Source organism: Astyanax mexicanus, chromosome 16 (genome assembly GCF_023375975.1).
Source record: "Astyanax mexicanus isolate ESR-SI-001 chromosome 16, AstMex3_surface, whole genome shotgun sequence".
NCBI classification, from domain to species: Eukaryota; Metazoa; Chordata; class Actinopteri; order Characiformes; family Acestrorhamphidae; genus Astyanax; species Astyanax mexicanus.
In genome coordinates, this window is record NC_064423.1 from 15439410 (window position 1) to 15454496 (window position 15087).

The 15087-nt window shown below is 39.6% G+C and overlaps 1 protein-coding gene across 8 annotated transcripts in view; it reads left to right on the forward strand.

Annotated features, from left to right (window-relative positions):
* The window catches only part of nfia (nuclear factor I/A), a 234427-nt gene that overhangs the window by 208572 nt on the left and 10768 nt on the right, over nucleotides 1-15087 (forward strand). For all 8 annotated transcript variants that reach the window (XM_015603325.3, XM_022669621.2, XM_022669622.2 and 5 more), the window contains 2 exons: nucleotides 2370-2535; nucleotides 3409-3500. In XM_015603325.3, coding sequence (XP_015458811.2) covers nucleotides 2370-2535; nucleotides 3409-3500 — 258 coding nt within the window. The remainder of the gene's footprint in view (nucleotides 1-2369; nucleotides 2536-3408; nucleotides 3501-15087) is intronic.

A 15087-nucleotide genomic window follows, 5' to 3' on the forward strand; every position in this document is an offset into this window, starting at 1 on the left:
TAGATTCCTGAATTTCTTCAGGACTAAGGCTGTAGCATTAGCATTAGTGGTTACCCTCCAGCGGTTAGCGGCTAATGCCGCCCGACAGTGCTACATTGAGGAACCTTGAGTGTTCCAGTATGCCAGGGTGATATTAGCTAGTGGTTTGTCCTATGTAGCTTGTTTTAACAAAGTAAACATGCAGGCTACTGTCTGATATACTTTCCTCTGAATGGTAAAAGAGCAAGTGCTGTGGCTAGCACGATTAGCAGCAAAGCTAATCCCCAGTCAGGGTGCTGGAGAACTAAACTGAAACTCCTGTATAACGCTGTACTACAACAGAGTGGCTTTACTGCTCCTTACAACCTGACTGGTAGAATTCATACATTTTGAATGTGCTTTATAGTGCAATAAATATGGTTAGATTATACTAAATAAAAAAAGACTAAAAGGTGTGTCCCAATACTTTTGTCCACATAGTGCACATATCTCTCATATCCTTATAATCCCGCTCTGTTTGATACTGTAGACTATTAATGGCTTTGCACTTTTCAGAAATGACTTCAGGCCACAGCTCGCAGTGATTGACATGTCACGCATAATTAGCACTGGTAATGGCTTCCGATGTATAAGCCATTTGTTACACATTTTAATTAATAATTAATGAATGAATTAATCAGCCCACACTTATTTGCACTTTCTTAAATTAACACAATTATTCTTAGCGTTTACAAGTCAGGCTAAATCTTTCGGGTGTCTCAATTATGTAAAATCTCCCCTCAATTAAAGAGCCGTTAGCAGCACCCTCCAGACACCTGCAGCGAGGGGCGGGCGATACAGCTAAAATGTAGCATTGTAGTACTGGAAGAGGCAATGCACAGTATCTATTAATGATATCGTGGCCTGTAAAAATATAAATTTATACCCTTAAACTCTTAAACTCACATTTTCACATTTTGTCACAACTACAAACTTAATTGTATTTTTTTTGAGATTTTAAATGATAGACCAACAAGCAAGTGGAAGAAAAAAGATACATGGTTTCCAAATTTTAATAAAATAAAAATCTGACAAGTGTGACGTGCAAACCCCCTAAATAAAATCCAGTGCAATCAATTTATTTATTTTTTATTTATAATTTATAGAGTCCAACAATGTGTAATTTAGTGTCAGTATCAATACACTTGTGTATTCTTTAAGACACATGTCTGAATGCAAAGCGCTACGTGTGGCGTAAAACACACTTTTCAGATTTATATTTGATACAAAATTGGAAAACCTTGTATCATTTTGTTCCATTTCACAATTATGTGAAATTACTTTGTGTTGGTCTATCACTTAAAATCTCAATAAAATACATTGACGTTTGTGGTTGTAAGGTGACAAAATGTGTCAAAGTTCAAGGGATATGAATACTTTTGTATCCCACTGTATATTGGTAAGTATATAAATTGAATGTAGAACATGTGAAAAAACTAACAAAAAATAGCATATATACAAAAAAGATAAAACATATATACAAAAAAAAAAAAAATATATATATATATATATATAGCTTTGGGGAAAAAAAAAAGAGACCGCTTATGAAAACTTTATGAATACGAACTTGTTTTCTTTATTTATTATTTGAGGTCTGAAAGCTCTGCATCGTTTTTGTTGTTTCAGCCATTTCTCATTTTCTGCTAATAAATGCCCTAAATGATTCCCATGATCTGGCTAGAATTGTCCATGTAAAAAGACACGCGACTCTGGTACAAATCATACACGTCCACATTCAGTGTTCAGTGCAGTGTTCATTAACTTCCAAAAACTTCAGAATTATTGGTAGTATTATTGTATAATTTTAATACATAGGTGTTAATATCATATCATATCAGACATGTGAGATTGATGTGTTGTGACATGAGCTGTGTTAGATTCACAGTGTGTGTGTGTGTGTGTGTGTGTGTGTGTATAGTCGGTGGTGTGGACTGTGTGTGATAAATCTAGCTTGTGTGTGTGTGTGAGCGGGCAGCTGTGTGCTGTGGGCTCTGCTGTGGCCCTGACTGTGGATGGAGGCGGCACGCTGCTTTGGTAATAGATTATGGACGCCAAAGTGCAGAGCAGCAGAATTCTTTATGACCAGGAGCGGCAGAAAATTGCTGAGCACTGTCTCACCGACACTTCTGATGCACACACACACACACACACACACACACACTTTAGATTTGTGGTCTGTGCATGAGATTGGGAGTTTGTTGTTGTGCCCACTTGTGCCTGGTATCTGTGTTCATATGTATTTGTGTGTGTGTGTTTGTGTGTGTGTGTATGGTTGGCTGGGGGCATATAAAAGAAGATATGAGGTGGTTTTCAAGTGTTTCTAGTGATTTTCTCTCTCTCTCTCACTCCAGCCCAATGGGAGCAGTCAGGGGAAGGTTCACAATCCCTTCTTGCCCACTCCGATGTTGCCCCCTCCGCCACCCCCGCCCATGGCCAGGCCTGTGCCGCTGCCCGTGCCGGACTCCAAACCGCCCTCCACCTCGGCCGAGGGAGGGGGCAACTCTCCCACCTCACCAAGTAAGCCCTGCACACTTAAACACTCAGAGATAAAACCTTCAATAGAACTTTCAATAGAAGTAAGTGTAAAAATAGTTTAAGTAATTTTGAAGAGTTTCTATTAGTCCATTCAACAAGAAATTTTGGCATGCAGTAAACATTTTTCAGTAGGCAGCAATGATATGTGAATTACGAATATTCTTATATTAAGCAAAAAAAAATATCAAAGGGATAAGTACAATTTTCATATAAAGATTTCTTAAAATAATTACATTCAAAGTCTCAAAATGTGGGAAATAAAACCTAAATGAAGCAAAAATTACAGATTTATATGCTTTAATTTGGACTGACTGATTGGTGAGGTTATTTGTTTGCTTATTTTAGGTTTAAATGTTTGAAGACGGATTAAGAGCATTATTCATAAAATTAGCTACCTCATCTTACAGTTATATTGCTAAGTAAGAGAAAAGTTCTGATCAGAGAAACAAAATTATTTATTGCCTTGAAATGAGAAAATTACACTTATGACAAAGATTTAGTTTTTTTCCAGATTATTTTGGAGCATTTCTATTTGTCAAATTTTCAGGAAAAATTAAAACAATATAAATATTTGTTTTGTCCATAAAGGAAACATGTAAATTGAAAAACAAGGCTTGACGTGCAAAAGCAAAGAGACAGATATGTGTGTGTGTGTCTGTAATAGTATCTGAGTGACGAGTGTGATATTAGCTCATGCTTTGTGTGTGTGTTTGTGAGTGTGTATGACTCATCATACAACTAAGCACCTAAGGCCTGACATTGGCTTACACTCCAGCTTTTAGTGTACTGCTGCTCTGTCTGTGATACTAATGTTTGCCGTGTGTGTGTTTGTGTGTGTGTGTGTTTCCCCTACAGCCTACTCCACACCGAGCACGTCCCCCGCCCAGCGCTTTGTCAGCGTGGGCCCCAGAGACCCCAGCTTTGTAAATATCCCTCAGCAGCCTCAGGTGAGTACACACACACACACACACACACACACTCACTCAAACACACATACACACAGCGTGACAACAAGAACTGTAGTCTGTGTAGTACTATGCTGAGTGTTTAGGATTTCCACTTTCCCACTCTAAATGACTCCAGTCTGGGACGCATACAGTACTTCATAAGTTATAATGATTCTTTAATATAATACGTTAGGTTTGATGGTGCCAAATATATTTCTATCTACATTTTACAGATACAGGTATTTGTATTCTTTAAACATGTTCTTCCCTCATTTTTGTATGTCTGTTAATTTATTTTGAACAATAACAGATTTGATTTGAATAGAGGTACCCAAACTTTTGCATAAGCATGTACAATATATCCTCATATATTCATATATGTAGCATCAAAAGTATTGACAGTTATGACAGTTATGTAGGTAGAAGTATAGATATTAGGGTTTAAAATACTTCTGTAGCAGCTGAACTATTAACTCAAACTTTTACTCAAGTAAAAGTGTAAAAAAGTACTGATTTTAAAAATACTACTTAAAGCATAAAAGTAAAATTAATGTAAGGGGAAAACATCATTAAGGACAAAAGCCTATAGTGCACTTGAAAGCACATTTTTCTAAAAGCCATAATGACTATAATGGTATATTACAATTATATTGTTGATACATTTCGCATGCTCTAGTCTTTCTGTTTCAGCTGCATATATTCCTATTGAAAATGAATGCATTGTAAAATAATATAAATATATTAAAGAAGGTTAGTTGGACATTTGCTAGACTACATAGGTTTGTTATGTTCTTGCTGAAGTGTTATGTACAGGTGTGATGGATTGTATAAACCAATAGGGTCTTAAATGGTATATGTTTCTACTTCTCATTCAACCACAATCAGATTAACTCTATTCTGATGGAGAGATTTATCTGGATAGTTTTTTTTTTTTTTAACGATGAGAAGACGTAATAAAAACCTGGTGGAATTAAAAAGGATTAATAAGGTTGTTTTTAAAATGCCTGGAGTAGAAAGTTCAGATAACTGGGTAAAAACGTAAGAAGTAGAAGTAAAACGTAAAAAATAATTACAGTATAATAAAGAAAATTAATTATTACTAACCATTACTTCTAATAATGCTAAGAAGTGTTTCAACTTGTTCTGCTTTTTGAATTCCTCTTTTGAATTAATATATTTTTTTGTATTTTGTTCATAGTTTTAGCAGTATTATGTATTTTTAATAAATTTAAATGTAATTAGTTTTAAAGGTACAGTGACACTTGCCTTTTTACAAAGTTAGAAAAAGCTGGGTCATTTAAAAATGGTACTATTGTGCATAACAGATACACCTTAATAGTATGGGGGGAAAATATTTTTTAAAAATGATATATTTTAAATTATATTTAATGGCACTTTTTATACAGATTTGTGTCAGTGTGTAAAATTGTTATGAAGAACAGGAGTTTTTGGGTGACCGCAGGGCTGATATGTATATTGATAAGTGGTTGATGTGGTTGCGGTGTGTGTGTATACATATGTGTGTGTATTGATAGTGGGCTGCTGTGGTGGCAGCAGCAGCAGCAATGGTGTGTGTGTGTATTGATAATAGTGGGCTGGTGCAGCAGCACAGTGTGGTCTGTGTGTGTATGCTGTGGCTGCAGTGTGTCCAGAGGCTCGCTGCAGCCTGTGTGTGTGTGTGTGTGTGTGTGTGTGTGTGTGTGTGTGTGTGTGTGTGTGTGTGTGTCGATTTATTGACTCTGTCACAGGGAGCGAGACACACTCGGATGAGGAGAATGGAGGCAGGTGTTTGTCAGGCCGGCCAGTGGAGGGAGGGGGTGTTATTATGTATTGTTTGGATTTATTTACTTCCCCTCCTACCATCCTTCTCTCTTTCTTTCTCTCTCTCTCTTTCTCTCTTACACACATTTTATATGCCTCTACATCTCTCTATCTCTTTTTATCTCTCTCTCTTACACACACTTTCTATGTCTCTATAGGTCTTTCTCCCTCAGTCTCTCTCTTACACACTTTCTTTATCTTTTAGCATATCTCTCTCTCTCTCTCTCTTTCTCCTTCAGTCTTTCTCTCTCTCTCTTCCTCTCTCTTACGCACACTTTCTATGTCTTTATTGGTTTCTCTCTCTCTCTCTGTTTATCTCTCTCTCTTTCTCCTTCAGTCTCTCTCTTTCTTACACACACTTTCTATCTCTTAGCATCTCTTACTTTCTGTCTGTCTTTCTTATGCACACTTTCTATATCTCTTAGCATCTTTCACTCTCTGTCTCTCTCTCTCTTACGCACACTTTCTATATCTCTTAGCATCTTTCACTCTCTGTCTCTCTCTCTCTTACGCACACTTTCCATGTCTTTATAGGTGTCTCTCTCTCTTTCTCTCTCTTACACACACTTTCTATGGGTCTCCCTTCCTCAGTCATTCTCTCTGTCTCTCTCTCTCTCTCTCTCTCTCTCTCAGGTGGCAGTTATGATTCTAAGCCTCTCTTTCACTCTGTGCATTTGTCTGTGCTGTTATCTTGCAGAACTAATCCAGTATTATTCATTACCTTGGCCTCACTAACAGCACTAACAGCACTGTGAGAGACCAGTAGAAGTAAGGACTTGAAAATATCAAACTGAGATACAGCACTGATCCAGTACCCAGTATTGCTGTTGGGTACCAACTTTTTTTTTTTACTTCTAAATCTGTGTGCTACATTCACACAGCAGATAAAAAATAATATTTAATTTTTGACATATGTGTGTCAGATGTGTTATACACTGCCTGGCCACCTTAAAAAAAAAAGTCTGACACTCTAATATTTGCTTGGGCCGCATTTAGCTTTGATTGAAGCACATATTCACTAAGCCATTGTTTCGATAAGCTTCTGCAATGTTTTAAGATTTATATCAATCCAGTGTTGCATTAATTTTTCACCAAGATCTTGCAGCAGCATTGATGATGGTAGAGTCTGACCACTGTTGCTGAACCTAGATCCTGACCAGATCATTTACTTAGTTAAATATTTTTTTTTATATTTGTTTATTTTTTTGGCCAGAACTGTATGTTCTCTAGAATGATGATACTTTAGGGATGAGTTGAGGGGATTTAGAGATGAGGTGGGGTGGTCATCGTCCATGATCATCCAGCATCCTGACTTTATTAATATTAACACTTTAATGCTGATTCGATCAAATCCTCATAGTAGCAGAGCTTTAGTAGAAAGCCTTCTCTAAACAGCAGCTACAGCTTCTCCTGAATAAAAATCTGAATAAACAGTTTTAAAAATGTATTAAAGCATAGTATTTTAAAAGACTGATAGGATTAAAAGTTTTTGTCTCCAGTGCTCAGGGTTCACCCCTAAAAAAATAAGTTCTACATGAATATATAAGTGTAAAAAACTGTAATATAATGTAATGTCCTGCTGCTTAGCACGTCTCCCACACTTTCCCATTATACCAGCAGACACAAAGCTGGTCTCCAGCCAGCTGTGAAAGGCATCATCTGTCCGGTTCTTCACAGCGAGTGAAGTATCTCAGTGTGTTTCTGTTTGATGACATGATGCCTGCATTGAACCTGCGAATATTAAAGCCCTGTATGTGTTCTGTAGATGAAGCGAGAGAAAGAGAGAGGGATTGAGGCACCTTTGACCCTTTCGGCAGGAGTTCGGTCACACTGTTTGATTCCTTAGCAAAGCACCCCAGGGCGGCGAGGACAAAAGTTACCCCCGGCGGCCTGAGTTGGGGGGCGGGGGACTGAAAGAAAGAGCCAGACGGCCAGACGAGAGGGAGATGAGTGTAACAGTAAACATTCCCCATAGCTAGACCATGGTAACCAGGCAAAGGCAGAGGGTGGGGGTGATGATGGAGGGCTCTGGGAGAGGAGGAGGAGGGGATGGAGGAGGAGGAGGCGATGGTGGGATAGGGGCAGACAGTGAGAGAGAGATGGAGAGAGGGCAGAGAATATGAAAGAGTGGTGGGAGGAGGGTGGCAGCACTGCAGTTGAAGTTGTTGGCACTGGGCCTCGGGGGGGGGGGGGGGGGGTGTTGGGGAAGACTGGCATTGCCTGAAAAGGGGCAGTTCACACACTTCACACACAGACATGTGCATGTTTGTTTTTATGCAGCGTCAGGACATGAACCTTTCCTGAAAGGTTACAAAAACGAACACATGAAGTCTCACACACAGACTCAGAGTCACACATGTCCAGCTAGGTTCAGTCAGGCAGACCTCCACTCAGACCTCCTGCTCAGCCTAGGTCTTTCAAATCCAACAAAAGCACACACACTCAAAACACACCCACACTAGACATAAACACTGTCATAGTAACAGAGACTTGTATGGGTGAGACATTCCCCTATAGTTTAGTTCTAGATATTTAAAACTTTTTTAGTTCTAGTGTGAAATAATAGAAACAGATAATGCCAATGGAAAAGGACTCCCTGGAGCTGATGAACATGAACCTGTTGGCACCATGTGTGTCTTATGTCCTAATGCCAGGCGTGTGCTAATAGAGGGATATTAGGCTTGTTGGTATTGAGCTCAAGATGAAATGAAAAGAGATGCCTTCCAAGGGTCTAAAAGACCACTAACACTCAATCTGCAACCGGGAAGCTCCTAAACACAAATTATATTCTCTGAAACAATGGTGCTCCATCCAGTCCATCTAACACCTTGACCTCCCAAGTCTAGTAGAGAGCCTTTTCTGGACTGTAGAGAAAGTTACTCAACAAAAGCAGGCTACCTTTAGAGGTTTTCAGAGGAGATATTGAATCCGCAGGTGTCCCAGTACTTTTGTCCATATAGTGTTGAAGTACTCAGATGTAATCGGAGTATAAGTGCAGTGTGTGTGGGAGGGGTTATGGGGGATGGCAGCCTGACTGACCTCGGTTCAGATGCAGTGCAGATAAAACAGTGATTCATAAACAGCGTTTTTAATCAGAACGCAGCACAGGGGGATCGAGTGTGTGTGTTTGTATGTGTGTGATGAAGAGAGGAGATACACACACACAGACACACACACACAGTCACGGCAGTAAATTGGCGCTGTGTGGACTAGGAGAAGAGCTCCTGCACGCTGGGATTTTATTCCTCTGCTATAAACGTTAGAGCGCAGCGGGGAGATAACGCTGGTAATTGACTCTTGTACTTTGTGTCAACTGGCTGCAGTTAAGTGTTTTTGCAGTGCCTCTGCGCACAATGCTCGCTAACGACTGTGTTTTAGAATTCATAATAAATTTTCATTGGAGAGGAGGAAGAGAGCGCGAGAGAGAGAGAGAGTCTGTGCATCAAGTGCTGCTCGGATGAAGTCGTTCGTTTTGAGTCTGTAAGTGAATCATTTGAACTGAGAGACTGTTGGAGAGTCGTCGTTCCTGAGCTCTGAATTCAGCTGGCTCAGCACACACACACACACACACACACACATACGCACGGGGTTCACATGCAGGGCCTTCTGTTACCAGAAGGGGGCACATGCACCTGCCTGCCAGCCATCCAGATTAATTACAGCAGATTGGTTTCAGCATTGCGAGGGGCGCTCTGCCCTGCTCACACACTCAGATCACACACACACAGTTCATAAAAACACACTCAATCCTGCTCACTGTGTTTTTTGTAAAGAGTAAGACTTGTGATCATTCTCAAGCCTCTGATAATAAGAATTAGGAGTGGAAAATCTGAGATATACTGTGTTTTAGGGACTTTTATAAGTATAAGTGTATAAGTCATGTGCTCAGAATTATACTGTACATTTAATATTTACATTTAATAAAACACATCATGTCTTTACAATAAGATGGATAATATAATTGTGGGCAGATTTGTTTATATTGGTGTACAATTATTTTTTTTTATAAATACTATAGTAGAGTAATAACATAAACTGCATTTTAGACACAATGTGCGTGTAATCGTATTGATCATTTATTTCATTTATTGATCATTTTATTATTTTCTCTGCAGTCATGTAAAAGCTAACAGTCATCAGTTATAAATTCCATAAATATGGAATTGAAGTGCAAATATAATTCAGGCATATTTAATAAAGTAAAAAAATAAATAAATAAACCCTTTGTTATACCCAAACTTTTTACATACATACTTAATACGGAATATTTGTGTAAAACAAGTCCTTTATCTAAAGAAATTATGCTTTCTTTTATGCTTATATATTTGAGCAATTTAATTCTGTATTTGTCTAATTGAATAAATTTAAACATAAATTTAAACACACATATTTTATTAATTATTTAAAAACTTTTTTTTACTTTTGCATGAATACTGTCAGTTCAAATCATCAAAATATCCATCTCTCCTACATGACCATATGTGGGCACCGATTGTAGTGACAGGACAGGGGCACTTTAGGGGGCCAATCAGATTTCCAGTCCCCAGCCCTAGATCCCCCAGTGTGTTGTTGCATTCAGGAATTTTCCACTGCTGGAAGAAACTATTAAAACTATAGTTTAAATATGTGCAGGTAATGCAGTGTGATGCTGCTGTTCTGCACTCAGGATGAAGAACATGAATCAGAGGGAAGGCTGCAGTCTGAGCTGATGTTTTGAATGGTCTAATAGAGCTCTGTGAAGCTTCCGATTGTGAAGCGTAAATAAGTAATGCTGTAAATGTCTGCGGGCTCCCGCGGGGAGGGGGTTCGGGGGGAGGACGGGGGGGCGGGGCAGGGCGGTTTGGGTCGGGACGGGCTTTCTGAGCGCAGCCGCTCTCCGGGCCGGGGGTTGGTTTGCATTACATGAGGCTGAATTCCTCCGAGATGACACTCATCTGAAGGCACTTTAGAGGACCTGCTGAGTCAGCACTCCGCCAGCCTGATGAGATTACTCCTGCCATTGACAGGGAGTTAAAGGAACAGGCAGAGATCCCCTCTCTATCACTCCCTCTCCTTCCCCCTCTCTCTTTCTTTCCATCTCTCTCTTTTTTTTACATACGCTTTCATTTCACTCCCTCTCTTTATCCGTATCCTTCACTCCTCTCTTTTGATCTAGCTTTAATATTATTAATCACAGTCTCTCTCTTTCTCTCTGTCGTCCCACTTCACTTCGTTTTCTGCTTTTCATTTTTCTTCTCTCGTTTTACTATTGTCTTCTCGTCTTTATGCCTTTATGTCTCTCTTAACCATGTTGTAATGGACACTATATGTACAGTAATTGTTAAAAAAATCTTAGAATCCATAAAAAAGTATTGCTTTTAAATGACTGGGTTCATCAAAACATAACTTATTGTTACTGTATCCTGTATCATTAAATCTGATTAAGCTGATGATGTGACCTAGAGTTTTTATAGTAAAACATTTTTATAGTAAAAAATCTAAGAAACTCATCATTTTTAAGTGGAGCTGTATATGTGTGTGTGTGTGTGTATATGCATGTGTGAGTCTGTAAGTGTGAAGTATCCCCTCCCACCCCCCTCCTTTTTACATTAAAACAGCTTTCACCTTGAATGCTTTCAGGCAGGACACTCAGTCTGCAGCTGTCTGTCCATTACAACAAGTTGCAGTTGTGCTGGGATGGTGCAGAACTGATTAGACTGGTTGGACTGATGTAGGTGTGATATGGGTGAAATGGTGGATGGAATGTTTCTTGTCATGTAACTGTAATGAGTGGAGAAGCTGGTGGTCCTGTACTGTACTGTTATTCTGATTAATTCCATCATAATATTTCTTTATAAGTGTGATAGTGGGCGGCAGGTGGAATAGATATTGCATTAGATATGGCATGGTATTACCATCCAGAGTGGACAGAGCAGTGGGTAGTAAAGATGAAAATACAGCCACATTCAATGCAGAAGAGAGACCATAGATCAGTAATCAGTGTAGCATTGTTTGATTCCATGAGACCTGAGAAAAAAGGAGAGTATAGAGAAAAAGGAGGAGTAGAGATAAAGGAGAGAGAACAGAGGGCAAGAGGGTAAACAATAAGAATTGATAGAAAAAAAGGGAGAAGGAGAACAGAAGTGGAGGGAAAAAAGTTGTATTTAGAAAAAAAGAGAAATTGACAGAAGATGGGAAGAAAAGGGAATAGGTGAGAAAATGGGTGAACATAACCAAAAAAGTGTGAGGAGAGGAAAGGAGAAATTATAGACAAAAAAGTGAAGTTAAGTTAAAAGAGGAGAAATGGAGAGAAGAGAGGAGAAAAATAAATAAAATATAAGAACATTGGAAATAGAAAAGAAGAGAAGAGAAAGAGGAGAGGAAAATAGAAAAGTGAGGATTAGAAAAGTGTGGAGAGAGGAAGAGAAGAGAAGACCGGCAAAAGGGGAGAAAATATAAGAAAAGTGAAAATAGAAAAGAAGAAAAAGAGGAGAAGAAAATAGAGAAATGAGGATAAGAGAAGAGTGAAGAAAGAGAGAAGAGAGGAGAAGGGGAGAAAATATAAGAAAAAGGAACTAGAAAAGAAGAGAAGAGCTAGAGGAGAAGAGAATAGGAAAGACGAGAAGAGTGAAAAGAGGGAGAGAAGAGAGGAAAGGAGAAAGGAGAGAAATTGTAAGAAAAGTAAAAATAGAAGAGAAGAGAAAAGTGAGGATAAGAAGAGAGTAGAAAGGGGGTTACATTGTAAGAAAAGTGGAAATAGAAGAGAAGAGAAAGGAGAAAATAATAATAGATAAGTGAAAAGAAAAGAAAGATGATAGAAAACAAAAGAAAGAGGAGAAGAAAGGAGGAAGGGCAGAGGAAAGAAAATAGACGTTAAAGTAAGAAGAGAGGAGGGGAAAGAGAGAAGTGTGTTTTAGGGAGGAGAGAAAGTCAAGTGTAATTATGAAACCACACTAAAGCAGCGGCTGCTTCTCCTCAGTAAGTGTGAAGAACTCTCTTTCTCTCTCTCTCTCTCTTTCTCTCTCTCTCTTTCTCTGTTCGTTCCACGGTTGGGGCTGGAGACTCTTTGGCTTGTTGTTACGTTGTTGTTACTTCACGCAGCAGAGCACCTCTTGGTGTGTTAACCTTCAGGAGCAGGGAATCACACTGAGGTTCACACCTGCACTTTTTCACATAACTGATCGACAGATTAGTCCAGATTAAAGACTAGAGCAGAAGATCAAGCCGATAGATCAGAGCAGATAATGAGTGCTGTCAGTCATTACATTTAAAAGCTTACAGCTTACAGTCAGTAGCATTTAAAAAAAAAAATCAAATAAGATGCCTTTCTGGTGAGCTTTTATTTACATTCCTCCCCTCTCTCTGTCGTTCTCGACGTGACTTTAGTTTCCGTACTTTCTCGTTTTTTTTCGCCCATTCTCAGGCTCCTTATCTCCTTATAAGGGTGTTTTTCAGCAGCGATAGTGGATTGGACCGCGACACAGGTTTATTTTTTCCTTTCTTCTTGGGCTTACCTGCTTTGAATTCGACTGTTCTGCTTCTCTGGGTTCAACAGCCCTCTGGGCTGGAGAGCTACTATTCTGGAGGTAGCACTCCATCCCATTACACTTCATCTCTCCAAAAATCCAATATTTTTTTTTGTGGCCTAACACGTATTGGCTTGGAAAATATCTGGCCCGCATCCAGACTTAATTGCCGACCCCTGTTATAGAGCACCACCTGTATGATACTGTAGAAACTTCACAGATAAGGTAGGATTACTCAATTGCATTCTTTTCTTCTTTTATTCATCTTTATAGAATGTTGTATTAGAACCAGTGACAGTCATGCTGTTCTGGAATCACTTGCTGAATATTTTGTGGTGGGCATTCTAGATCCTCCAGTTTATTATTATTGTTCTTTAATTACATAATTACTGAATGACGTTATAAAAATAGAACTAATGCTAGGACCTTTGCTGCTGTCAGATATCGTAAATATCAGCATTTTAAAAACAAGCTAGATTCACAGATTCACAGGGACTTCTGCAGATCAGCACTGAAGAGAGCAGCGACTGTCGGCAGCACACATGGAAGGGATCGACTCAGAGTGTGTGTGTGTGTGTGTGGAGCATTCCTGCGGCTGTGAGACACACCACACTGTGGGCTCCTGGAGCTCAGCGCTGCACACACTTCACAGCACATGTGGCCGAGAGGGAGACGCTGGAACTCCTGCTCCTGATCACGCAAACAAGCTGGAGCTGCTACCAGAGAGAGAGAGAAAATGAGAGTGAGAGAACAAGAGAGAGAGAGCTGTAGCATATGTGTGTGTAAAAGCTGTTAAATTCCAACTCTCTTACTCCACACTGCGTTTTAACGTGGGAAAGTTCTAAAAGTTAAAGAGCGACGGCTTCTGACTCGTTTTGACTTTGATGGTGTTTCACGTGTTTCTGCTCTGCTTACAAAATCCTCCTCATTACCTACAAACCAGAGAGACAGCGCGGTAATTTCACACCATTTACAGCCACTGTCTCTCGCTCTCTCTTTTTTTCTTTCTTTCTTTCTCATTCTCTCATTCTCTCGCTCTTTCTCTCACGTATCTGCTGACTAAATCATACCTGTCAGCACACTGCGCTCGGCCGTAACACTACCCCACTGTCTGCACACACTTACTCTGTACCTCTCTCTCTCTCTCTCCTCCTTCACTTTCTCCCCCCTCTCTTTCTCCATTCCGTCTGCCTGCAGAACCCCAGCTTCAGAAGTCTTCTCAGGACAAGGTGGGAGGGGTTGGGGGTGAAAGAGAGAGAGAGAGAGAGAGAGAGGGCGAGAGAGGGCGCGAGGGAGAGAGAGAGAGGGGTGAGTTTGAGAGTAGACAAGCTGCTAGACAGAGACACAGGGAAGCTGCAGTGAGGCTGAGAGCAGAAGCCCCGACTCAGCAACTTCTATTGATTAAAAACTAACCTTCCCCTCCCTCCCTCCCTCTCTCTCCCTCCCTCTCTCTCTCTCTCTCTCTCTCTCTCCACCGCGCTCACACACTCACGGCCAGCCCTGAGAATTTCAACAAGCCATGAGCTGAACCACTCAGCCTGCGAGTGTGTCTGTGTGTGTGTGTGAGAGAGAGAGTGTGTGTGATACATGACAAGCTGCATGAAAAAACTGTGATTAAAAAACAGGGTTATTCCACCAAATATTGATTTCTGAACTCTTAAAACTTTATGAATATGAACATGTTTTCTTTTTAGATATTTTTTTTTTTTTATCTTCTTATCTGCTGAAAAGTTCTTAAAATGTAAATAACAAACCTGTCTTTTGTATATTATAGCGAATATAGCTGTCCGAATTAAATCTAATTAATTCTATATCTTCTGATTTGACCAACTCACTCCTCCTGGGAACTCTTAATTGCCATGCTCAATTTCTATTTACAGTACAATATTTTTTAAGCACCCCTAAAACTCTGATTCTTGAGTAGATTTTAAGAATTGCTCAATGAAATGATTTATGGAACTGTGACTGACATTCTAGATTTATTCAATGACATAATAATATTAGCTATTATTCAGATAATATACTGCTATTAACAAATTATGTTTCTGCTGATCCATGCTGTTTAAACACTAAGAGCACAGCATGTGCACCGTTTACTGCTTACAGCCACAACACTAAGTTTAATACATCTGCGCTGCACGTCTTAGGCTCCAGCCCAGCCCTATCTAGCTTTGGGGCAGGTGAAACACTGACTTACTCTGGTGGTATTCCACATGTTTTTAAGTTCATACATGAACTAGGGAGGCACCAAAGCACACTAA